Source organism: Panthera uncia (genome assembly GCF_023721935.1).
Source record: "Panthera uncia isolate 11264 chromosome A1 unlocalized genomic scaffold, Puncia_PCG_1.0 HiC_scaffold_16, whole genome shotgun sequence".
Classification (NCBI taxonomy): Eukaryota; Metazoa; Chordata; class Mammalia; order Carnivora; family Felidae; genus Panthera; species Panthera uncia.
Genome location: NW_026057576.1, coordinates 14,649,856 through 14,675,989, shown reverse-complemented (window position 1 = coordinate 14,675,989; position 26,134 = coordinate 14,649,856). Strand labels below are relative to the sequence as shown.

The window sequence follows — 26,134 nt, the reverse complement described above, 5'->3', positions numbered from 1 at the left end:
ACTCAGGCTCTGGGGAATGTGGTACTGGGGGCTTGGGTCTGTGTGCTGCACCAGTGGGGATGGGTCCTAGAGGACTTTGCAAACCAGAGCGGGACCTGGCAATGGCTTGAAGTGGCAGCCTCTCCAGGAAAGGCAGACCTGAGGCAGAGCCAACTCTAGAAACTGGCATTTCTCCTTGAGAATGTTTCATTTTTCAGTTGTGTCATTGTTTTCCTTTGGATTGTGAGAATACAATGTAAAATGTTTTCTCTCATTTTATAAATCCTGTCAGTTAGCCCTCAGACGTCTGCCATCGTCTGTTATATGCACATGGTCTTATGAAAATGGTGTTGTGGGGAAGAAGGGATGTGACCTTCCTCACGTCCCTCTTGCATTGAGCCCAGTACGATGGCCATAGCTTTCCACTGAGGAGGGTGGCCTGGAGTTCAGACCCTTGCAGGAAAGTGAGTAGGTTTGGGGTGGGGGTGCTTTAAGCTGTGCATAGGAGGGCAACTTAGCTTGGAGATACAGCAGTTGTTTCAGGCAGTAAATGAGAGGTGAGAGCTCTTGACCTCCGCAAATACACTAGAGCAATATATGTGACCCTTCCTTTGCCACCATGTGTCCCACTGATCACAAGCATCACCCAGGGCCCTTCTTACAAATACCAGTTTTCTGGCTCCGCTCCTGAGGTCTGGGCTGTGGCCTGGATACCAGGGTATTTTCCAAGTGTCTAGGTGAATCTTCTGACCAGGGAAGTGTGCGACTCACTGGGCCAAGGGTGGGGGACTCTTGCAGGGTGGGGAGAGGCTGAGATCAGGGTCACTCACTCATTAGGGACCCTGCTTCAGAGAGGATGTGCAGACAGAGTGATGGAAAAGCCTCCCTAAGAGGGAAGACCACCTCACTGAAAACAATAAGAGAAGAACCAGGCTTTCAGTGGGCTCTACTTCTTTATTTATAAACCAGTCCTCCAACCTTTCTGAACTTCCTGGACAAGTTCATCTCAAATTGTGCAATCCGTTATCTTGGCAAGCTTGACAAGTCCTAATACACATTTGCGAATGTTGCTTTTAAATACTCTACTTAATCTGGAGAGCAAGAACCACTGCAGCAGCAGGGAGGGGGATCTACCTGCAGATTTTTTTTTTAAGGCAGTTTTACTTTCAGAAGCCCTTGTATCTCTTTCAGAAGGAAAGGATATAAAGTTACCCTTAGAACAGATGGTACTCAGATTATCCTATTGTGTGGCAAACTTGTTACTTTATTTTTTTTTTAAATCACTTGATCCATATCCTTTCTTCCTCAATAACCAAAATAGCACAAAATTAACCAAAAAAGCAAAGGTGATAACACAGATGCCTCTGTTATCCTGTAGTTTTTACAGAATTTTTAATTGGGAGCGTGTGAAAAAATATATATATACATTAGTACACACACACACACACACACACACACATTCAGAGACAGCTGATCATGATCTAAAGTAATGGAGTTCTTCTAGTCCAGCATTTACACTACATGATAACACTGCAACACATTGCCATGCTTGAAATGGCAGCAGAAACCACGTTTTCACTAATTACGCATTTTAGGACAGCAACTCTGTGCAGGTCTTATGGTGTCTGGGAACATTTTTCATATAAATAGTTCAATGTGGTCTGATTTAAAGTGAAGCTTATGGATTTAAGAAAAAAAACAACAAACAAACAACCTTCAGATCCTCATTACCAGTCCTCATCTGTCTCAGCATTTTGGAATGACAAAAATACACCTTGTAAAAATGGTGGATTCTTTATCCCATTCGAGTTACTAGACAGTGTCGCCTGCACAATCAATCCAAAGGATGTACTGAAACTCCACTACTGAAGGTTAGAAAATGTTTTGGACAAGAAATGATCCACTTGCCATGGGAAGATGGGGCATGTTGATGCAGTGGGTTCCGTAGGCTGATGAATTTCATTGTTTATGCTGTGGGCCATTTATTATTTTTAAAATTAAATTAAAGTTCTCACTCTAAAGAAGCTGTAGTTTATTTGCTTTGTTTTTAGGGGGAGCTTGATTTCTTCCGTCTTCTAAGTCTGTGCTCACAGGTATGCCTCACTTCATGGACAAAGCCCCCAAGCTCAGTGTTTGGGTGAACATAGTAGGGGCTCCCCGGATCACTAAGTTCTCAGCAGCTACACAATTTGAATGTCTATAATTTCTAATAAAAACCCACATCCCGGGGTTCTAATTCAAAGTGTTATGTTAACATAGAACAACTAATTATCAGAGACATGTCACATTCATGGAGTATATAATAATATGTAAAGTAGCAATTTAGTCCCTTAAGTTTTGCAATCTAATGTGGGTGAACAAACATCTGACATCTGGGAGCCTTAACAGAATTCTGCACTAAAATTATAAAGACTATGAAACTGAATAAAGGAACATGCTTACATGACTGCTAGGAGTTATTACTGCAGAAAACAGAACTAAATGAATATTTTTCCATATGCTTAATTTCCACTAATAGAAAGTATAGCTATAAAATAAAAACTTCTTAGTGTCTCTTAGGGTGTTTCTCTTAGTAACAGCAATTATCACAAAGAATTCTACAACAGTAGGAGTATTATGACTATAACATAAGTAGAAAAAAAAAACCAAGAGGCAAAAATACATTACAGACTGCATCATAACACATATTTGTCTTGCTATTAAAAGTTACTCTTCCAAAACTTTTCCATAGTGACTTACTCATCAATAAATGTGATTTTCATTTATTAAAGTGAAAACATTTAGCATATTTTGCCTCCGGTTATAGGAATGTTATACATTAAATCTAAATTGATTCTTTTTTTTTTAATTTGATGTTTCCACTTTATCTTTTAAATATGGAAAATGTCTTCTAAGTAGCTCAGACTTAATTTTGCCAGTTCCTGCCAGCTCAGTTGGTTTCACGGTTTTGTAAGGGAAATGAAGGGCAAGAGTCTGTATCCAGCACCCACTGTGAGGCCGCCTCGCATGATTTCCGCCTTGGGTGTCCAGCAGAGTGAAGTGAACTGATCCACCCTCAAGAAGTCCGCTCCGGATTGGTCAGGTGGTTTGTGTGAAATTCTGCCCCTTAAGGTTTGCACACATTTCTCTGAGTCAGCATCAACTCCTACATTCACAAATGGAAAGCATCATGACTGGAAGGAGAGATTAGGGGTGAAGGAGGAGACACAGGTCTCATTGGTTGGAAAAGAAAGGGGGTTATTTCTTTCATGAAGCAACTACTTCATGTGACACTTCCCGCAAGGGAAAACCGAGGCTGCTGCAGCATTCAAGAATTCTTCTGTTTTCTTCATGAGGAAAGGTTTGAGAAAGTGGACCTTTGAGAGGAAATACTACAGACTTCCAAATTGGTGAAAGAACTGCCAGCATCACTTGGGTACTCTGGGTAGGAGGAACTGGAAGAGATGATATTTTTGAGCCTCTGGAGGGCAATGATTAAAAGCAGAAGGAGAAACGCTAAAAGGCTAAGGAATATGGACACATAGATGTAGACATTTGACAGGTGGCCTGAGGAAGGGTCTACCGATGTGGACAGGGATGTAGGAAAGAGCTCAAGGAAAGTTCCATTTTCCACGTTACCCGAAAATACAGATGAAGAGCCAGGTTCAGACATCTTTCATGGAGGGTCAAAGAATGCACAAGTATGTTAAAAGTCAGTTTCACACAGGGGTTAAAATGGACAGAATCAGCATTTTTTTGTTTTGTTTTGTTTTTTATGATAGGAAAGATCGCAGGCAGTTAAATCAGCACAAGGAAACTTCTTGGATTTCAAACAAAGGCAGCAGGGGATCAGGTGTCCATTGGCACTGCAAAAACAAACAGACAACAAAAAAGAACAACTGAATGCGTTATTCACAAAATATCACACTTCAGTCTTATTTCCAGTTTTCACTTCAAGAAGGGAAGGGAATGCAATTACTTCTCCAGGAACAGGTAATGCTTATGATATTACAAATGATGATATAAAAATAAACTTTTATTTCATTTTACCGCTGCAGTACCCCAGGTACCAGGATTCTCCAAGGAATTAAAATAAGTAAAAAGGAAAATACATTTCTGATGTGTTCCATCTGCTGTGATTTCAACAGATGCTCCAAGTGGATGATCTGAGAATAGGACCCAGAAAGTCAGTGCCAAACCTCTCTTCTCCAGAAAATTAACTCTGTGCACCTCTAGCCCACTAGCACCTTCCCAGCCAGGATTTATCTCTACTAGACTTTGAAGAATTACGCCGTGCAGGTAAGTTTGCTTTTTTGTTGAACATTTATAATTTTCTGATTTGTTTATAAAAATTCATCTCCTTGAAATGAGGGGCCATTTCTTCATATTTCTTTTCTATCTACCTGTGTACGTTCTAGTGCATACTTTAGCACTGAATAAAAGCTTCAGATTAATTTAGAAGAAAAAAGGTTGGATTCCCTCTGAGTGATGGAAAGTACAAGATTTGCTGTCAAGAGACTTAGGTTTGACGTCCGAATTCCCTTTTACCTTTGGGAAGTTGGGCAAATTGCCTACATTTTCGGAGCTTCACTTTCCCATCTGTAAAATGTATAGCACCTGTCCCACCTGGGTTATCAAGAAAACAGCCATGGGAGCACTTTGTGAATTGTAGAGGTTGGGCCAAAATGAGTTGATAGTGTGTGTATGTGTGTTTATTGGGTGTGGAGAAGGCATGATTTTCTGGCAGCCGGGAGGCAGAGTATGCCCTTGACCACGTTCTCGCTCCTAACGTGGTCCTTGTGAGGAACACACAGGCAAAGCAGACTGACAGGCAGGTAGCAAGCAGGAGACGGCATGATTCCCCAGGCTCCGAGTGTGGGTGTAGCATGTCTCAGACACCCTCTCCTCCATGACTGGCAAAGTCACAGTGGTTTCTGCCTCGGCCTCCAGCCCGCTAAGTCCACGTGGAGGCGCGGAATGCATCGATCCCTCTGGGCAGAAGACTCTTCAAGTCTAGAAAAGAGGCTCTTCCTAGCTCTCTGTGGCATTAGATCCCTTTGTTGTAAATTTCTAAACCTCCTCCTGTCAGATAAAATGAAATGCTAATGTGAAAAATCCGCTCTGCCCCTGGCTTTCCCTCTTCCTAAACTCTGCCCTGCATTTTATCTTGAAAACTTGCTTTTCCCTTCTGTACTCCAGATCTAATTAAGTGGCTGATTCTTTGAGGGTCTGACATTGGCCACTGTGGCCAGAGCTGAGCAGCATTAATGATCCCTGGGAAACAGGGGACACTTATGAGAAGATTGTCCCTGCTGGGTGTCATGCAGGCTAATGATCTTAGTGAGTTCCTCTGAGTAGGCCACATACAGTGTCTTAGTAGTTCCTAAAGTAATTTGACTCCTACTCCTCATTATACTTTGCTTGGTGATTTTAATTCCATTAAGTTGCTACAGGCTCCTAATGATCCTTAAAAAAAGAGAGAGAGAGAGTCACAGGGGGACTAAAATGTGTCACACTGATTTGACAGTCCCTTGCCTCTTTATGTAAATGTCCTAGCCATTCATCTTTAGGGAAAATAGTCTCAGAGGCAGCAAGATCATTAGGAAAGAAAACTAGGATGGAAACCTTACGGGCTGAATGAATAAGAAGAAATATTCTTAGTGTTCTGGAAAGACCTCCTAAATCTAGCTGAGGAAACTGAGAGACAAAGAAGCTAACTGATCTGACAAAAGAAACCTCTCATTAAAAGATAAGCTAGGAAGTGGGGTTTCTGCCCATCCTCACTCCTTATACCATCTGGTCTCAATTTTCCTGACATTTGAGTAGTAAGGATTTTACATCCTATTTTCCTAGCATGGGTGACAAGGGGACTAAGCAGTTTATGTGTTCCTTACAGCTACTTGGTAGAGCAGGAATTATTATTCTCATTTTGTAGATGAGGAAAGTGAGCCACAAAGACATGATTTACTCAGGGTACACAGCTAGACAGTGACAGACTAGGGACTAGACCCCATGCCTGAACTGTGTTCTTAGTTTTCTTAACTGTGATGGGAAGAGAAAAATGATGAAGAGTTGCATCATTAGCTCCTACCTGCCACTTACTCTGGGCAAGCTCGCTGTTCACTCTTGGCATTTCAGTTTTCCTGTTCGTGCAATAAAACTCACCTTTCCTACCTCACCAAGAGGTCCTGAGCTAGGATGTGATAACATTTCCATAAACATACTTAGAAAATTATAAAAGGCCATCCCACGTAAAGTCCCAGTAGACATATAGTTCCTTCTGAATGCTTAGAACGGCTAGAAGAGCTTTCAAAGTCTCGGCTGGTCCTACAGTCCTGACACGTGCAGGTCATAGATTCAGCTGGAATTGGCTGATTTTTCTAAAGCCACCTTTGCTACCCAACACTGTCATTTTCTGGGGGTGAGCTGGAGGCACAGACAGTGTCACTAGGGTGTCAGCAGTTCAGTGGAGAAGCTCACAGCTGGCTGCCAGACCACTTTTTTTAAAACAAAGGCATCTCTTTACGTTGTAAATATTCCAAGGAAACTTTTCACATCAAGAAGATCTTCACTTTCAGACAAAAGGGCTCCTGTGGGCCTCAACTGTCTGTGAAATGGTTTACAGGAAAGGAGGCTAAGAAGATTTGGGGAGAGCATCTGATCTTCTAAGAGGTCTTAGAAGAATGGTAGAAATGAACAAATGAAAGTTTGTGTTATTGTCTGACACTTCACAATTAAATACCTTCTCCTTTAAATGTTTTCCTCCCAGTATTTCAGACTTAATATCATTTCCAGAATACTTCTTAATTTTAAATGACAGATATGCAAATTTTCACTGTCCTACTCTGAAACCACCGAATATTTGCACTGTTAGAGACTGTTTTAGTTTTGATGGCACTGATTCTCATTTTCTTATTCAAGTTTTAAAAATTTGGTGAATCTTCCTTCTCTCTGGTGAATGTTTTGACAATCTGTGTATAAATGTTCAGGATGAAGCAGGTTGTACATGTTCAGGCCTTGTGACTGTGTGAATGAGGCCAAAGGTAGCACTGTGAAAATGAAATCAAACAAACGTTTCAAGATGATGCACCTTGGGCCATTTCTCCCAAACGGATTAGGTTTAAAGAAAAGAAGAGAGAGACTTCATCTTAAATGCATAGCCTTGACCTGTCTCAGGGCAGCATCGATGTCCTCTCATTTCGGGTGGCACCTAAAGCCACGTGGGCATTATGATGTTCTTTTTTTTTTTTCTGAGCCATCCTCAAAAAGTGATATTTGAGAAAGGGAAATGAGACAGCTAGATCAAAACATTACAAATGAAGATTTGTGTAAATATTTTGGTTCATGGTCAGCCAGCTTTCCCTTTGTGTCTTGGAATAAAAACCTGTGCCGGGGAGGAATCTACAAAAGGCAGTCACCTACTTAAGTGAGGAAGAGCGGATGTGTAATGTCACCATGAGCCCAGTGGGGCAGGGAGGTGGAGAGACAGTAGAGACAGGGCAGACTGGGGGGTCTCTGGTTCCAGGACACTCAGCACCATGCCTCTGTGAGTCCTCTGGAAGAATGGAAGCTTTTCTTCCCATGGGGTCATTATGAGAACTGTAAAGTTTCAGAAGAACAAAAGCATACCCTCTGATGTGTACTTCATGCCTGGTAAAAGGAAAAAGAGCCGACAGGCCCCCACCTCTGAGTCTGCGCACACAAGCACTGCAAGACCTCTGGTGGCCTGCATATGGGTGGAGCCAACGCCATGCCTTGACTTCTACAACGTAATGGTGTCCACAACTCAGCCCACAGTCAGCCTCAAATCTGGCACGGCAATTGCTTTGTTTCTGACCTTTATTCAATACATTTCTATGTGAAGAACAACTATTTGAAAGGTTTTTATTGTGGAAAACTGGGATAAGCTGCTTTGTTGCCTTGCAGACATAAAGAGTACCCTGGCTGTTAGGATGTTGGAATCAGCTTTTCATCATTAGCAAGTCCTGCTATGTCATTCTCCAAAAGGCTATCCTCTCAAACCATCAGTAATGATTTGATAGAGTTGATAAGTTATTAACATGACATGATAAAATCCTTATTTCCGTCTACAAATGTAGAATTTGATTAACATAATGATATATTGGATCTCTTTCTCTGTAGAACACATAGAAACTATCATTTCCAAAATCTAGTAGGGACCTTATCACACGTAAGCAAAGCTGGTTTTAGTTCTACTTAAAAAACAATATGCTTTCTATGAGACCTCGAGCCATTCCTTTACTATTTGCACGATTATCTTCTCTCTGAACGCTTTCTCTTTGGCTGATGGCCTTTTAGGTCATGCTAGATGAGAGAAGGTTGGTGCTGACATACATATGCCCCACCCACACTTCTCTAAATGTCAGTTGTCACTTGCAGTTGCAAATACTTACCCCTGGTCTTGGAATAATGAAAATAAAGTTTATTGTCTTATGTGCTATAATTATTCAAAGATGATTCAGCCATCCATATATTTGTCTGAGAACTGCTCTTGTCAGTATAATACTTAGCAGGGTAGAATTATGTGTGAATTCTGTTTATGATTCCCTGTCATAGCCCAATAAAAAATAAAACCAAGTGATGAAATAAACTGAGTCTATGTATTATCAAATATTGAATTTGAAGACCATCTTGTGAGAAGAAATATAGAATATGAAGATTCTGAATAATACACTGGAATTCATGGATCTGGACTGATAATGTTAGACAAAAAATTAAAATTAACAGTTCTCTTTACTGTTCAAATGAATGATCAGAATATAGTCAGAGCTTTTTCATAGTACTTTGGTGAAAATTTTTAAAATGACAAAGTAGTAATTTAGTATCAGCTAAAAAAATTTTTTTTAACATTTAAAAAATCAATTTCTATGGTAGGTCTTTAAGTTGTTTTAGATCCAGACCAGTCTCCTAATTCTCTCTATCTTGGTGAGGACTTGGTGGTAAGGGTAATCTGGATTACTCTCAGGCCCAGTAAAATATTTCCCTAACAAAATAAATTATACTCATAATGCTTTTATGCTAGATGAACTGTTTGTACTAATTCTTTAAAAAATCGTTATCTACATAAATTATAACTCACAAAATATTCAGAATATACCTTTCTTGATATACAAAGTGGTGTAGGTTGAAGTTAAAGAAAACATGTATACAAGCAAGTATTTCAAAAGGGAATATACACATGACTGACCATCCATCTTGTACAACCTCAAATGTAATTATAGTATGACCTCCCTTGCATTTATATAACACTGTTTTTCTGGAGAAATCAAAGTAGTCTTTTTAAATTTTTTTTAATCTTTATTTATTTTTGAAAGAGAGAGAGAGACAGAATGTGATTAGGGGAGGGGCAGAGAGAGAGGGAGACACAGAATCCGAAGCAGGCTCCAGGCTTTGAGCTGTCAGCACAGAGCCCAACACGGGGCTCCATCTCACGAACGTGAGATCATGACCTGAACCGAAGTCGGAGCCACACAGGCGCCCCTCCAAGTATTATTCTTAATGAATTTTTGTTGTATTTATATTCCATGTGAAGATTTCACGACCAAAACACTGCTTCTTAAGAATAAAAGAATGTCACTCTTTTAGAATAAGATAGTTTAAGTGCATAATTCTCTGGTTAAAAAACAGGTCAAATACAAAGACAGGTCTAGGCATAGCATTGTCATGATTCTTTTATGATGTGTAGAAAAGACCAGGAAGGGCTTGGGTCCTACCCTCTGGGGATATTGGACCCATCTAGGCTAACACAATTAATCCAAATCAGAATGAGAAAAGTAGCACCCTGAAGGCTGAAGGAAGCATGAGCTGAGTAAGAAGCAGCAGAACAATGAAAATCTTCTACGGAGAGGGAGGAAAGGTCACTGTGCTTAAACACTTGATTTAAAGGAAAAGCGAACAGCCAGAGAAATGATGACTTGAGGATCATAGGCAATGTCCAAATGAGTCAGTGGGAAGAAAGAAGGCAGGAAGCAAGACTGGCCTTTCAAGATGTTATAGTATTTTTAGTAAGGGCTTTCAGGTCAGTTCTTGCCCTCCACTAGGATCTGATCTTTTCCAGTATTTTAGAAGTGTATTAAGAAAAACAGCTAGTGTACTCTCCCGCAGCATATATACCAGAACTGGAGCAGCTAAAATTGGTTAAATCATACCATTAGTATACTTAAAAACCTTACTTATTTTTAATAAGATTGGACACATATAAAAAATTTTTCATTAAATCATGCTCTGGTAGCAGAATGGAATGGTGTTTTCTCCTCTTCCATGGTCTGTCATTCTGCCTCTAAAATAACTTAGCTCTAATATATTTTTTGTTTAATCAGGAATTTCTCGTAACAGTCCCCTTATAGAGTATGACACTGGGAAAATTTGTCCTTGTAAACCTAATTTTGTGATTGTTACAATTTTCTTTCAATCTTTACATGTAGACCACTACGTATCCCCAGTCTCCTCTCTCAGGCTCCAGGGAACTGTGGGTTCCTCTAAAACTGCTGTAAGGGAATAGGGAAAAGCCTGGACGTTTGTTTTTCAACAGCCATTTAATGAAGTCCCCTCTAAGTCTAAGCAGATTCCTCACAAGTGGGCAGCCATGGACCACGCACTATAATTGGGGAAAATGTGAAGCTGTATCCCTCCCAACCAGTACTTTCGTTTGTGTCTACTGCTGCCTAATTCTTTAAGTAGGTAGATTCCTCAGTTTGTAGCTTATTGTCTTCATTGATTCCTCTTTATCTTGATTCCTCATTCCATTTCCTTCCGTCTCCCATAGGCATCCAAACTAATGTGTTTAATGAGGACCTTTAGGTTTGCCTCTTTCTGTAAATGCCTGTTGTTTTATATGTACTTTCTTGTAAATTTTCATCATCTCATAAACTTTCAATTTATAACAATGGATATGTAGTAAATATTTCATTCACTCCATAAATTAACCCCCAAACTTCACCTCTACTTAAAATATCTTGATAACTGAAGCAGAGGGAAGAGAGGAATATAACTTATATGATATATCCAGTTCTCTGGTTTTGCAAATAAGAGTATTCCAAAGACTAATAGCTATCCTCTATCCATAAAATCACATGTACAGGTACAATTAAAAAAAAAAGTGATGACACAGGTTGTCTGAAAAGAACTTGAGTATTATCAAATAATTAAGCAAGCCACTATTCATGACAACTACAGTCATGTATTTGTTTAAACTAAGATGCTTTATAGTCTACTCCTTAAGAATAGATTTGAATATTACAAATGTATATAAATGTTTTAGGTCTTACATTTTAAGTCTCAAGCTCACAGAGTTTCTACATGATGACATTTTTAATCAAGGCACAGCATTTACTTGAATTAATGAGCCATTGTCCCTCATAATATAACTACAAATAGAACCTTAGTTGATTACATAGTATGTAAATTGCCCATCCCTTCTGGATATTAGCCCAGTATTTAGCATAATATATACATATGAATTTCGCTAAATAAGTTCTCCATTTTTCCCGGTCCTCTTATGGCTGACAGTCAATGATGATGCTTTCCACAGTAAAATGGGTATTTAGGAAGAATGATTAGTAATTGGCAGCTTAGGCAGGCTGTTTTGGACCCAGCCAGTTTTGGCCATATTACATTATTTAGGAGTCAGATGAATATTCAGAAAAAGAAATAGGGAGCAGATTTCAAGATCCATTCCCGGATGCAATGCAAGATCCTTTGGCCAATTAGAAGAAAAAATGGCTTTCTTATAAAGGACATTATGAGGACAACTGGGGAAATTTAAACATAGATAGCACACTAGATAATTGTATTATATAAATATTAAATTTCCTAAGTGATATAGGAGAATGTTCTGTTACTAGGAAATGCATGTTAAAGTTTGTAGCCAAAAAGTGTCCTAATAATCAGCAAATAACACTCAAATGTTTTAGCCAAAAACAAAAACAAAAAACAACCCAAAAAACAAGCACACACACTTATACACACATACAGAAAGAAATATGATAAAGCATATATGTCAAAATGTTCACAATTGGTTTAGTCTAGTTAAAGTCTATAGTTAAACAATCTATAGGTGTGCATGGTTATTATCCTTGCAACTTTTCAGATTTGGAATCTCTCAACATACAAGTTGTGGGGAAAAATGACTTGTCCGCAAAGCTATTAATGAAAATAGGCTTGGTAGAATATTTGTAAGTGAGCTAAAATGTTAGGAGCTTTTAAAAATATGCAATGATAGAAGCCTGATTCTTCAAAGGAATCTTTCAAATGGCATTGGAAAAACCTCACATATTTGCTGCTACCATCAGCTCATTATGCCCACTAATCCATGGTTACTGGAGGTGAAGCGTTAGAGGAAGTTTAATATGCCGGAGAAACTGGATTCATGGTGGTGGGAGATGCTGCCTAAACACTAGGAATGGTGACTTGCCAGCCAGCCTTATTCCTAACTTCACTCCTGCCATCACCCACTGGTCTGAATCTCAATCTGGACCTCCAGAATCATGAAATCCAATTGTTTGTCTTACATCATCAGTCATCTTCAGAAGCAGCCAGACATCTCTCCTACAATTTAAATACCCAAAGATATTAGGGACTCTGGAGGCATCTTGAGTCAAGAAAGAATAGTTGGTGTTTTGGGGTTTTTTTATTGAGATGTAATTGACATATAACATTATATTCGTTTCAGGTTAAATAGGATCTGGTACCAATTCCAGGGTGTGAGGCAGAACTGGGGAGCTGTTCTCCACACCAACAAGCAATTCTAGGAATACTGGCGGAGTGTCCTATAATTCAACCCAATTCCGACAACACTATCGGGAGATAGTATCAGATTTCACCGGTTGAGGGTTCAATCCTACGACACCCTCGTCTGCAATATAGACATTTCTGACACCAGTCCTAAGCCCCAGGTTGTTACATGTGTTTCTGAATGGTGATAAATCAGAGGTTCCCAAGCCCCCCTCCTCAGCTTCAATTAATTTTCTAGAGCAGCTCACTGAACTCAGAGAAACATTTTACTTATTAGGTTACCAGTTTATTGTAAAAGGATATAACTCAGAAACAACCAGACAGCAGCAGGTGATGCATAGAGCAAGGTATGGGGAAAGGGCACAGAGCTTCCATGCCGAGTGATCCCCTCTCCCAGCACGTCCCAGCACGGCAGCCCGGATGCTCTCTGAACCCTGTCTTTCTGGGTTTTCATGGAGGCTTCACTACATAGGCATGATTGATTAAATCATCAATCGTCACTGCAAAATGCGGCTACAAATGAAAAAAGAGGGCACTGATATTAATAGTGCTTTTTGCCAGTCATCAGCAATCATATGACTGTGAATATAGGTAAGTACCCTAAAATGATGAGTACGAGATGAGTCAGATTTTAGACAGGGGTTACATAAAACACCACTATAAGGAGACAAAGTGCTCTCTTATGGCTCTGAAATTACTCATCTACCAGGATTTTCAGGTACACCAGGGAGGGCAGGGGACAGAAAAGAGGACATTGTGTCCTCATGAGGAAAGCGTATTCCCACATGGGACTTCCTGTGGTCCTCCTAATCCTTGGTGTGGACCAAACAGCAGTGCTTGCCTTAATGCTCTCTATCTCCCTCGTTTTCTGTCTGTCTGTCTGTCTCTATCTCAGGCAGTACAGTGAACTCAAAAGTCTGGCTAACAAAGAGAATGTCTACATGTTCCTTGTAACATGGAACAAAATGATATGGCAGGCTATCAAGTGTAGGAGGAAATCAAGTCCTTAGCAGCCTGTTGTCATTTTAGATAACGACTCAAGAATCTGTCAAAGACAATAGGGAAGCAATAAACAAGTGTAGGCTCAAATTCTCCCAGAATGTTTTTAACTTAAAAACATAAAAGGAGGTGAAATTGAAAAATAATTAGGAATTACTTGGAGAAAAAAGACCACCACAATAGCTATATATTCTTTTAAAAATATAAAGAAATATTGTTTTATTTAAGGGAACCATGAGTATCTCTTATATGAGATTTAACTGACTTTTTCCTTTATCAGGGTGGGGCTATCTACTTTTAAGGTTGTGGGCTCTATGTGTTTTATTCAGTTGTAGGAATAGCTTTGGTCAGAAGCACATGTCCACACTTCACTCACTACTATTTTTTTTTTCATGTTTATTTATTTATTTTGAGAGAGAGAGACCATGCAAGCAAGCAGCAGAGGGGCAGACAGAAGTTGGGGGGGGGGGGGCGGAAAGTAAGAATCCCAAGCAGGCTCCTCGCTGTGAGCCCAGAGCCTGACATGGGGCTTCATGAGATCATGACGTGAGCTAAAAGAGTCGGACACTTAACTGGCTGAGCTACCCAGACGCCCCTCACTAGTCTTATATCTAGTCTTAGTTCTCTTTTATTTCAATGGTGTGCGCTGGAATGTAGGGGGCAAATCGTGTCAGAAGAGTAGAGGAGGTAGAGGGGAGAGAAAGAGAGTGGGGGGAGCATACCCTAGTAATTGTAGAATGGGAATATATATGGCTCCAGGATATGATAGGCAGAAGAAGGTATACCCAGGATGTTACGTAGGGGAAAGAATGTCCAGCACGCCAGTTTAGGAAAACAGCAGTAAGAATATCAATGATAGCAGCCAGGATTTATTAAATAAAAGCATATACTAATTTTGTATGTGTGTTCATGTGTACACAGGCATTGTGCATGTGTATTTTCTCTCATCTTCACAGCTCTTTAAGGTAGTCATTATTGCTCCTCACCTTTCTTTAACGGATGAGAAAATTAAGGATCAGAGAATTTAAAAGCTTGCCCAAGATCACCCAGCCACTTAGAGGCAGGGCTGGAATTCAAATCTGTATCCCTGTGTCTCCAAATGCTCTATATTCACTACCTTCCTTCTCTCCAGGGAGCCTGAGGGTAAAAGAGGGATAATTTCAAGACTTGTGGTCATTCATGCTGTTCATGTGTTTCTGCTGTTCCTTTCTCCTTCCAGACATGTTGTAGGATTGCATGTTCCCATCCCCTCTGAATTTAGGGTGGCCAGATGACTTGTTTTGGCCAACAGAATCTGGAAAAAGTGACATGTCACTTCTAGGTAGAAAATGTAAGGCCCATGTGAGATTTGCCACATCCCTTCCCTTTGCTGCAGTAACTCTTTAAGTGCAGGACAGCTTCTGTCCCGGGGTGAGCTGGGTGAGGACCGCCACCCTTGCTGGCCTTATCAATACTTAGTGTTAATGACGAATGCACTTGTTTTTTTGTGTGTGTTTCTGTTAAAATTGTTTAAGTTTATTTATTTATTTTGAGAGAGACAGAGACAGTACAAGTTGGGAGGGGCAGAGAGAGAGAGGGAGAATCCCAAGCAGGCTCTGCCCTGCCAGCACAGAGCCCAAGGTGGGGCTCAAACTCAACGGAACTATGAGATCATGAGCTGAGCCGAAACCAGGAGTCGGATGCTTAACCTCCTGAGCCACCCAGGTGTCCCTTGGCACTTGTTGTTGTAAGCCATTATCTACCTTCTACTGACTGATGTAAGGTCTTATTATACTATGACAGCAGAGGTTATGCTTGGTATTCAAGAAATTAAAGAAGCCAAATTCTGAGTATAACTTAGAGTTGCATGAATTGTCTATGTAATATGTTAAAACCCCCTCGTGGCAGTGGTGAGCAAGAAGATTGTAGAGGATGTTTTGGTGAACTTTAATTTCATGCAAGAGTGAGGCTTAAAGGGATGAGAATTAGCTACTGGTGTGGCCAAAAACATATTCCCTAATAATCTGGAACATGATCAGGTGCTACCGTGTAAGGATAGTCCTGACCAGCTATAACTTCAGTATGCACAAAGGGTTTAAAGTGGGAACATGTAAGAGATAGTAAAGATATTAAGACTAACTCATTACTTCTAATGGGAAAAAACAATTCATTATACAAGTAATGGGACAGTGGTATTGCCTTTGGTTAAGAAAAACTATATTTTCTGGTGCATTCATTTATTCATTCAACAAATACTTGTTAACTATGTACAGGAAGGTGATAAAATATTACTATTATATGCATGAGTCTATTGCATATACAATTTTTATAGTGACCATCTTGAGTAACAAATCTAAAAGACCTTTCCTATATTACCTGTGCTATATTATATGTTCCTTTTTATCAGGCTACCTGCTACTTTTCCAGCCTCATTTTTCCCATTGTTCCTAAGATTGGTGGTTCAAGCATATCAAACTGTTCTTGATTTCCCACATTTTTTAAAAAGCATATGTGTTTAATCCTTATATTTATATATGTCTTCTCCCTAACTCCACCCAAAATCCAATTTGTTCATTCTTCAAGACTCTATTCAAGCCTTCCCTCCTGTCTCATCTAGTTATTCACTCATAATATAAATCCCCACCTACTTTCTCTACGCAAATTTCTGGCTCCTTTCTCTGCATTCTCATGATAATATCTATACCTTTTCACACTAGCATTTCTCACATTTTATTATACTTATTATATTTGTTTACCTGTTTCTCTAAAACTTTGATAGACTATGAACTCATAAATAGAGGATACCATTTCACTAATCTTTATAACCATGAACCAGCACAGTGTCTTGTATAAAGATATTCAATAAGCATTTGTAGGTTGGTTGCGTGAATAAAAGAGTAAGGGAATGAAGAAACTGGAAGCTTCTTGAAGAGGTATTCCATATTTGTTCTATTTTTTGGATGTGCAATAATATTTACTGAATGAATGAATGATTTTGTATAAAATCATACCAATTACTCAAAGGATAAGTACTCAATAGTAAAGAATAATGTGGAACACACCCTAAATTTTATAACTATTTTAGTTATGGCAATACAACTTATAGTTTCAAGTTCTAGAGCAAACTCTGAGCATACTTTTTATCAAGCAACTGTGTCAACAAAAATTTTATTTAATCAAGTATCCACCAGGATAACCAAGGAAAGGATGTAGGAATCTGCTGTAAATATTGAAATTCATTACTGTGAACATAGATCAGGGATTGTAACAAATGTATTTTGAAGAGCACAATGAAAATCATGAGAGTTTACCATAGTGAGTCAGTGAAGACCTGACTGGATATAAAATAGAACACATTGTTTTTAATTTAAAATGTTCTTTCAGTTAAACTTCATGATAATCCCATCCTTTGAAAATTACTAAGTCCCTTACAATCACAACGCTTGGCACTGTATTCATCTGTGGAGACAAACAGGATCAAGGACAATACCCACTTTCCAATCATCACAGAGGAAGACAATTTTAATTTACTTCATTCAGGAACATCATATGCCGTGGTACTCTGTTAGTCACTCTACCTCAAGAATTAGCTCACCTCTCCCCTCACCAAAAGAACCTAAAAGCCAAAACAGAGCAAAACAAAATTCAACAGAAAATCAGCACAGAAATGGAAAATGTTTACAGTTTTATAAATTTCTCAATTTAACTACAAAGCCCCACACTGGAGATCATTGCTACTTAAAGTAGCCACTTGCCTCTGTCAGGAATATGTGGGTTACGAGTCCTTGTGAAATGAGGAACTTGTAAAGCACTGCTTCCAGCATCCAAAATGTCTTACTACAGAAAGAAGACAGACAGACAGAGGGAGGAAGGAAGGAAGGAGGGAGGGAGGGAAGGAGGGAGGGAGGGAGGGAGGGAAGGAAGGAAGGAAGGAAGGAAGGAAGGAGGGAAGGGTGGAAGGAGGGAGGGAGGGAGGGAGGAGGGAGGGAGGGACGGAAGGAAGGAAGGAAGGAGGGAGGGAGGGAAGGAAGGAGGGAGGGAGGGAGGAAGGAAGGAGGGAAGGAGGGAGGGAGGGAGGTTGGAAGGGAGGGAGGGAGAAAGCTAAACTAAAAAGTATACTAGTGCCTTATATTCTGGCTCAAGTCCCATATCTCATGGTGAGTGAGTAACGATTCAAGGGCTGGCACTGATGCATGGACCATACTCTGAATACCATTCCATCTGGATCATAGTCATGGTGATGTGAGCAGTGATATCCTAAGCGGTATTGTGCTAACACCCTAATCCAGACCTCAGCTTCTTGGAAAAATAACAAAAAGAATGAAAACACATGAGCAGAAAAGAAGCAAATTTTTTTTTCTTTTCATTCATTCTGGAACTGACTTAAGTCATTTATCATATAATAAGTTATTCTTTCTTTCCCTGTGATCTCTCTTAATATTAATTTTCCTCTATTCAGAAAATCAAACAATACCAAAACAAAAAGTAAATAAGCAACCACAAAAGGAAAACATTATTCATAGAATTGGGTAACTAGAAGTACTTATAAATCAGGAAGCCAAGGTCTCCAAAGTTAAGTAAATTAAAATTTGAAGGTCATTGTTCATATACCTTCTGGAAAAGGATGGTGGAAGGAGATAGCTAGTGGCTGAAACCACAAATTAGGAGCCTAGGATCCTTTCCTGGTTCCAAATCCACTCTATACTCAGAGCTGAGTTGGGCAGCCAACAAGAAGAAATTAGGTGAAAAACATGTTACTCGGTTTCCTTTGTCATTCAGAGGTTAATTCATCATTTGAATCAAAATATACGCCATGAAGGTCCAAATCTGAGACCAAAAATGATAAGGATACTAGACAGGAGACAGAAGGAAAGATCTTGGAAACTCATTTCAGTGAACCAGACCAACTTTGTTGCCAAGTAGTCCTTTTGAAGGTCTGAGAATCTGTCAATATTCCACTGTCACTCTAAAAGTGTGCCCTTAACCTTGCACTTGACTCATGGAAATCAAGGTCAACAAGCTCACTAAGGACTTTCTCATGAGGAATTGTTAGAATGACAGGCTACCAAGGTATATGAAGGTCATCAAGGAGAGTATTAGTAAATATATATTTTTTAACCTGGGTTCTACTTACATGGGTGTGTTGAGCACATGAATACTCACATTGAGTACTCCTTTATATGAATGTCAAACATCAATAAAAATCAATAAAAATGTTTTTGTTTTTTTATAAATTTTTGTTAATGTTTATTTAGTGGAGAGACAGAGAGAGAGAGAGAGAGAGAGAGATGGGGGAAGGGCAGAGAGAGAGGGAGACACAGAATTGGAAACAGACTCCAGGCTCTAAGCTGTCAGCACACAGCCTGAAGTGGGGCTCGAACCCATGAACTGTGAGATCATGACCTGAGCCGAAGTCGGATGTTTAACTGCCTGAACCACCCAGATGCTCCAGAATGTTTTGTTTTTTTTTTTTAAGGGCAGAAAATGTGCCAGCCTTATCTGATGAATTACTTGAGTGCTTGCCATTTCATCCAAAAATGTACGGCATTGTAGGCTAACAATATAAATAATACATTCTGAGAATTTACCCCATGGGATAAAGTTAGACAAATTTAAAAGGTGCGTGCACAAAGATGCATTCCGTAGCTAAACACTGTAGCTACCATGATGTCCGTGAGTCAAGGATTGGTTAAATAAATGCTGTTAGGATCATGCAATGGAGGACTCTGGTATAATAAAAAGGACTACATTTTCTAACCTGGAAAGATGCTGGACACGTATGCCTAAGTCAAAAAGTAAGCTTCAGAATAGTGCATAGTGTGATTCCATTTTCACAAAATAAGAACTACTAGCACTGCTACACAGTATTAGAGGCATGCAAAAGTAAACTAAACTAAACAAGAGATTATGCACCAAGTTATTAACATTTCTTGTTAGCAGGTAATATGGGTATGTTTGGTTACATCCTATTTTGTGCATGTATGTGAATTTTGGTACACAGAAATATACTGTTTTATAATCAGCAAAAAACCAATAAAGGTGTTTTCATTAGAAAAATAGAAATAAAATTTAATGATAGCATATGCAGTTAAAAGGCAACTGGCTTTTAAGCCCAGAACTCTTTCTCCTCCCCCTCCTTTTTCCCTCCCCCACCCCACTCCTCCTCCTCCTATTCCTTTTTGTACTGCATATACTTAACACAAACCTTTGAAATGGTTCACTTGTACCTTTCCTTTCAAAGTTTAAGACTCTCAGGCTGAGACAAATAAGTCAATCTGCCCATTAGGGCTTAACTGCTCTTTGTATTACAGTTGCATTTTATGGGATACCGTGAATGTTTTATTTAAGAAAAGAAACGAGTGGATCCCTCTGCTAGAATCCTGGTCACAGGGGAAATTGAAAGTGATTAAGAACCAAACTGGTTTAATGGGCAATAGTTAATAAATTACCAGGCACTTCTAATCAGTATCAGACCACTGTGGCAAATTAATCAGGAAAGCTGCTATTTTGGCTTTCCCTGAGGAGCAAATTTATATGTTGAATGAATTGTCTTGGTGTTTTAACCTTGGAATAAATCATCTTCGTGTCTTTCTGAATTTGACACAGGATCTAACAGCCACCTATCCTTTTGTTTCACATCAAAAATTATACACGGGTATTTTACTTTAAGTTACCCTGTTTAGCAAGTATTACAGGCTTATAATTTCCATACCCATTCACTACTGCCTATAACACTATCAAACAGTCAAAAATATCAACAACATCAACAGGGTCAACAATCAAGCCCATAATGTAAATTACAAATCTGGGCCCACTGATTTCCCATTTTAATATAACTTAATAGGTGAGAATTTAAAAATTAGGAATTCAGGAAATACTAATGGCAGTCTATCCTGTTCCTGATATAAATTCAGAGCTTTGAAATATTGGCACTGTTTTGGTTGGATCGTGCCATTTCATGCTTAGAGATACTATTACATTGTATATGGCTACTTGACTATTCAGAATCTCCATTTTTTTAATGGTTTTTGTTGTTGCCAAAAAACTTATTAGACTAAACAGTGATTACTTTCCGGTTCCAAATGTGAACATGAGCATGGATCGTATACATAGGAACTCCTGAAGGAGGCATACTGTGTCTTGAGACTGAGTAACTCCGAACACTATATACCATAGGCACACCTGCCACAAAACACAATCAGAACTGAAGGGCTCCCAGAACTTGGCTCATCAGCCTGCTGTCCTAGATCTGACATGGTCAGTGAATGCATAGATAGACTTCCTGAGTTCGAAATCAAAGGCTGGTCCACATGTGTACATATCACGGACTTCTGCACCTATGTCTCTGGCTTGATTTCTCTAGGTACATCCGTTAGCTAAAAGGAATCTTGCCAACTCATGCACTTAGTTTGAGCTGCTTCTTTGTTATGTTCCCTATTCCATTAATTAAGTTAAAGGCTTTATTATTTTTTTAGCTGTCACTAGGAATAATAACAATAATAAAAGTTAAGCCCGTGATGCTTTATATTGACATAGTAATATAATAATATAATATGCTCCACACATGTCTACTTGAAGAAAATGGCATTCTTCTGCAACACTACTTTCTTGGGTTCTGGTTTCATTTAGCAGATGTTTACTGAATGGCTCATCAGTGCTAAGAGCCAGGCAAGTGGGACCTACACAGTACCTGATGTCAAGGGACTTTTAGGAATATAGTTTTCCAGGTTCTTAAATTACTATTTTAAAAACTCAAAGGAGCAGAATAAAAAAACTCAATTATAAGTTTTGCTTCTCCCTAATAACAAATTAAATATAAAAATGCTTAAAGTCTACAACTTAAAAAAAAAGAAAGAAAAAGATATTAAAATACAAGTGCAAGGAGAAGAGCAAGCCTAGAGAAGAAGGGATATTATCAAATGGGCTGACATAGATCTACATAGAGGCCAAATCAGAGAGTTTTGCTTGTGATGGGTTAATCTTTCATTCTTAGAAAAAATGGGGGCTTCTGGGTGGCTCAGTCAGTTAAGCGTCCAACTCTTGATTTTGGCTCCAGTCATGACCTCATGGTTCATGAGTTTGAGCCCCATGTCGGGCTCGGCACTGAGTGCAGAGCCTGCTTGGGATTCTCTCTCTGCCCCTACCCATTTGTGTGCATGTGTGTGCTCTCTCTCTCTCTCTCTCAAAATAAATAAATAAACTTGAAAAGAATAAATGTATGGCTCCACATTACTTAATGATTAGTATGGTTAATCATTCTTACCAATCAACTGCCATCCTTCATCTGCCCTCATTAAAAAAAAGTCCTAGGAAACCTGCAAATAAACCCTCTTATGGATTCGATGCCATATGTCATCACACCATTATTTATCTCTTAACCCCTGACAAGCTTTTGCACATCACAGACATCAAATGAAATCTGTTGAATTGCACTAACAGCAGGGAAAATGGAATGTATCTTACCTTACATGAATCTTCTTTAATGAGAACCATGAGCAAGTGTGGAGCTCTTCAGAGCACTCTGCCTTATGTAGAAGAATCAAAAATAATAAATACATAACCCAAAGAAGTAATAAGCCTCAAAATCAAAACACAGAAATGGAATACCCCACCCATTTTCTGGAGCTCCATATTCCCAGAATGTTCGGAGGCTGGCAGATGGCTCTCCATCCCCACAGTGCCCAGCATTCGAAGGACGTGCCCTGTGGGAGTGGTGGCAGTGCAACTTGGTTACGAGCTGGACTCACTAATACACACTTCAAAGAGCGATGTGCATCAAGGGATCAACTAGGTGCTGATTATAACTAGGTGCGGTGCTGTGTACATGTGGGATGGTGGGGGTAGGGGGACAAGACGCCTCTGTACTTAGCGAAATGAAGCATTTTAGTCACGAAATAGATTTAAGAATCTGTAGGAGCTAGAGTACAAATAAGCTAAAACAGTCAGACTAGTTGCATACTTTAAGCTAATTAAATACCTTTCTTTTTAAGGGGGATGCACTGGGCATCAAGACTGCATTAGGAGGTAAACCGTTTAAGAAAACGCTATCACTTATCTTGCTTTTTTTCTGTTGATCGGCTGTTGTCTGACAACGAATCTAGAAAATGTAAAGCAAAAAGCTCCAGAGGAGAAACATCTTGAGGAGTGGTCCCTGGGGTTGGCCCCAGGGCGTAATCGTTGTGGGTTTCGCCCTTTGCACCTACAGCGTGGACTGGACCAAAAGGCTTTGAGAATGTCCAGAACCATAGGATCCTATTATCCACCACAAAGAACCACCTAAGTACTTACACACTTCAGTAAAATAAATAAATAAGTAAATAAATAAATAACGAAGGACATTTAACAGGCAGAGGACCTGAAGGAGGTTAGGAAACAGACCCTGCCCCCGGAGTCTGACACCAACCCAAGCCTGGCGGGCCGCAGGCAAGCAGCGGCAGAAAGCGCGCAGGTACAGCCACAAACCTGGTCCTCAACAAGATGCTTCTGTGAATGAACGCATCCTTCTGCTACCCGGAGTGGGGCACATCACACACCTCTCTCCTAAATATCTAGGATGTCATTTGTCCGTAATCCACGCACCTCGACAGGGAAACACGGGATTCCAGCATCTCCTCAGACCCGGGAAAAGGGGAAAGTAGCTGGCGCGGCTGGCTTCTTCGGGAACTCGGAAGCCACCGCTGGGGAACGCAAGTGTTCAGCACCAGGTAAAACTTCCCCGGATTTGAAGCCACCCAAGATGGGTGAAAAGACTCCCGCAAACACAGGAAGATGCAAAGCGGGCAGTGTGCGCGTGGCGAGTAGAGGAATGGCCGGATGACCCTGGAAATCCGGAGAGGTGACCGCACGAACCACAAAGGCAAAAGCAAACAATGCACCTAGAAACACGTTCTGCAAAGTGTAGAACTGTCTACACTTGCACAGAGGAGTCAATCTGTGCAGCAGCGGACGCGGGGGCAGGTCCTCCCGGCTCTCTGGGTCCGGGACAAAAGCGGGTGCTCCCGGGGCCACGGGCATTCCGTCGCCCAGGGAGGTCATCCCGAGAATCTGGAACCTCCGACCTGCGGAGGTTGCTGGGGGCCGCAAAGGACACGGTTAGCCACAAATGGGATGGATTCGGGGTGTCCAGAGAAGGAGCCAAACCTCCGGGAGCCGGGGAGAGTCTGGGAGGCGGCTCCGGAGGGAGTGGAAGCTCCGCAACTCGAGGCCGCCCCACGCGAGGAGTCGGGGCGCTCCCCGCCGAGGGCGAGCCCTCCTCCGGCGCTCGGCACCCCGCGCGTCCCCGGCTCCCCGCTCCTCTGCCTCCGCGCGCGGGCGGCGTCGGGAGCCTGTCACTGACCTGCGGGTCGGGACGCTCCGACCTCCCCGGCCGCCCTCCGGCACCCCGGGTGGGACTAGGGCGGCGCCAAGCTCCTCGCAGGCCCCCGGGTCTCTGCGATCCGCGCCCGCGAAGCCGTCCGCGGGGAAGTCAGGCGCAGCGTGCGGTGAGCTGCCGGAGCGCACGGGCGGGCGACGGGCGCAGCTGGAGTGAAGCCGGAGCCGCCGAGTCGGCGGGACCGCGGGTCTCCCTCCGCCCCTGCGGCCCGCACAGCCAATGGCTGCGAGCGGGGCCCACTCCCCGCCGCCCCCCAGCCGCTGCTCTGGCTGGCGCTTGGCTGGAGGACAGCAGCCCCGCTCCGGCGAGGGAGGAGCTTGAGCCCGCGCTGGAAAATCCTGGAGGACGAGGAGGCGTTCGCACAGGGAGCCCCATCTGGGGAAGGCAGGTGTGGTGCCCTTAACTTTGTGTGTGTGTGTGTGGGGGGGGAGTTATGGGGGTGCAGTTTCTTTGGGGGGCTCAGGAACTTCTCAGCAGGTGAAAGCATCTGCTTCCTGCCAAGTTTCTTACTCAAACATCTATTATGAGTCCCGCGCAGCCCCCACTCCAAACCACGAGCCCCGGTCGGTCGATCGCAGCAAGCCCAGCTCTGAGCAGCATGAGGACTTTGCCCCATCCTGTGTCGGGCTTCGCCTCACGCGTCTCTCCTTCCGTGCTTTTCTCTTCTTTCCCCTCTGAATCCTCTGCCAGACCATCAGATGAAATGAACGGGATCGCAGTCTCCATCACTGCCTGGGAAACCGGCAACCGTAAAAGTCCCTACGGGGTAACTGGCTTAGAGAGGGTCATAGACCTTAAAAGAACTCTGGGAAGGGAGGGAGCCTTTCAATGACAAGACGAACTTCGGTTACCAATCAGCCTCGTGATCTTCACTTAAAGACTCTGGATGCCTGTTTTTTGTTTGTTTTTTTGTTTTTACTGTAAAACTTACTTCAACTGATCATTTAAGATGTCTGCGGTCTCTTCTGCTCTGACAATTCAACAATCCAGTTGGCTCTGACTTATTTGCCTGGTGAAGGGCCGAGCCCCTGTGAAGGTATGGCTCCGTTTCCTCCAGTCCCTGCTCCCTCCTGTCCTGCTGCTCACCCTGAGCGGGGTCCAACTATGGCTAGAAAAATGAATCATGCAAATCAGTATAGAAGGATGATGCACACGTCTTAGTGACCATTTACACGTGCACAACTACTCCTACTTACCAGTGCCCTTCTCCTGGGATTATGTTGGCCGTGCCCATGTGTACTGGTTCTCTAGGTAGGGACAGATTCTGAGTCCCCCTTGGTAAGTGGGGAGAGGCTCTATTGCTCCCTCTTCCTTCTCCAGGGGAATTGTGAGTTTGTGTTCATCTTTTCTCTGTGAATCTTTCGTATCATGTAAAATGCAGGGCAGTGCAATGAGCTGTATGGAAAAAAGGGCAGATTCAGAGATTCTCTGAATTCAGAGATTCAGATTCTCTCCCAACACACTTCTGTTTGCATTCTAAATTTGACCCATTCACATGCCACTCCCATGAGTTTTGTCACATCCATCTATATCCTTCAGTGTTCTACCTTAGATTTTTTACGCAACCTCATCATAAATAGTAATATCCAAGAAATTTTTGGTTTTTATATACTGATTGTGTTTCAATACAAAAGAAGTAAGGAATACATACGTAATCTGTAAGGCTTTTCTTGACATTTCCTGAACTTAATTGCCTATGGCTACTGAAGCAAATGACCATAAACTGTGAAAAAACAAAAACAAAAAAACAACCAGTATGAGAGGTAAAGCTTCTTTTGTCTTCGTTATTTTTTAATTTCATATATAAAAGATCTCAAAAATGTTAATTGTCAGATTTACTTACATAGAAAGTTTTCAAAAGTAGGTCAGGCACCATTCAAGTTACTGGGAGTTTGCAGGCAGTTTGGAGACATAATCCTAGCTTTTAGGATGATCATTCATGATCATTCAAACTGTCTCTCTGATCCTTTTCTGTCTTACTCAGGGATGGATGGATTGGTTTTGTCGTTGCTGTTGTTTTTAAGAGTGGAATTTGGAATCAGATGGAGAATCATTAAATTCTGATGCTGTCAC

General features: G+C 41.1%; 1 protein-coding gene and 1 long non-coding RNA gene across 3 annotated transcripts in view; one reads left to right on the top strand and one right to left on the bottom strand.

Annotated features, from left to right (window-relative positions):
* The window catches only part of LOC125933716 (uncharacterized), a 105,801-nt gene extending 99,795 nt beyond the window's left edge, over window positions 1-6,006 (top strand). The window contains exon 4 of the long non-coding RNA XR_007461080.1: window positions 4,107-6,006. This is a non-coding gene — a long non-coding RNA (uncharacterized LOC125933716). The remainder of the gene's footprint in view (window positions 1-4,106) is intronic.
* SERTM1 (serine rich and transmembrane domain containing 1) lies at window positions 827-24,243 on the bottom strand. 2 transcript variants are annotated; one of them, XM_049646817.1, is made up of 2 exons: window positions 24,026-24,243; window positions 827-3,824 (listed from the first exon to the last, which is right to left on the bottom strand). In XM_049646817.1, exon 2 carries the CDS (start codon window positions 3,629-3,631, stop codon window positions 3,308-3,310), a length of 324 nt encoding a protein of 107 aa, XP_049502774.1. In that variant the 5' UTR covers window positions 3,632-3,824; window positions 24,026-24,243; the 3' UTR covers window positions 827-3,307. The 2 variants fall into 2 exon arrangements, 1 of the variants encoding a protein (XP_049502774.1); XR_007461079.1 differs by lacking the exon at window positions 827-3,824 and adding an exon at window positions 21,998-22,214.
* Window positions 24,244-26,134: the final 1,891 nt, after the last annotated feature.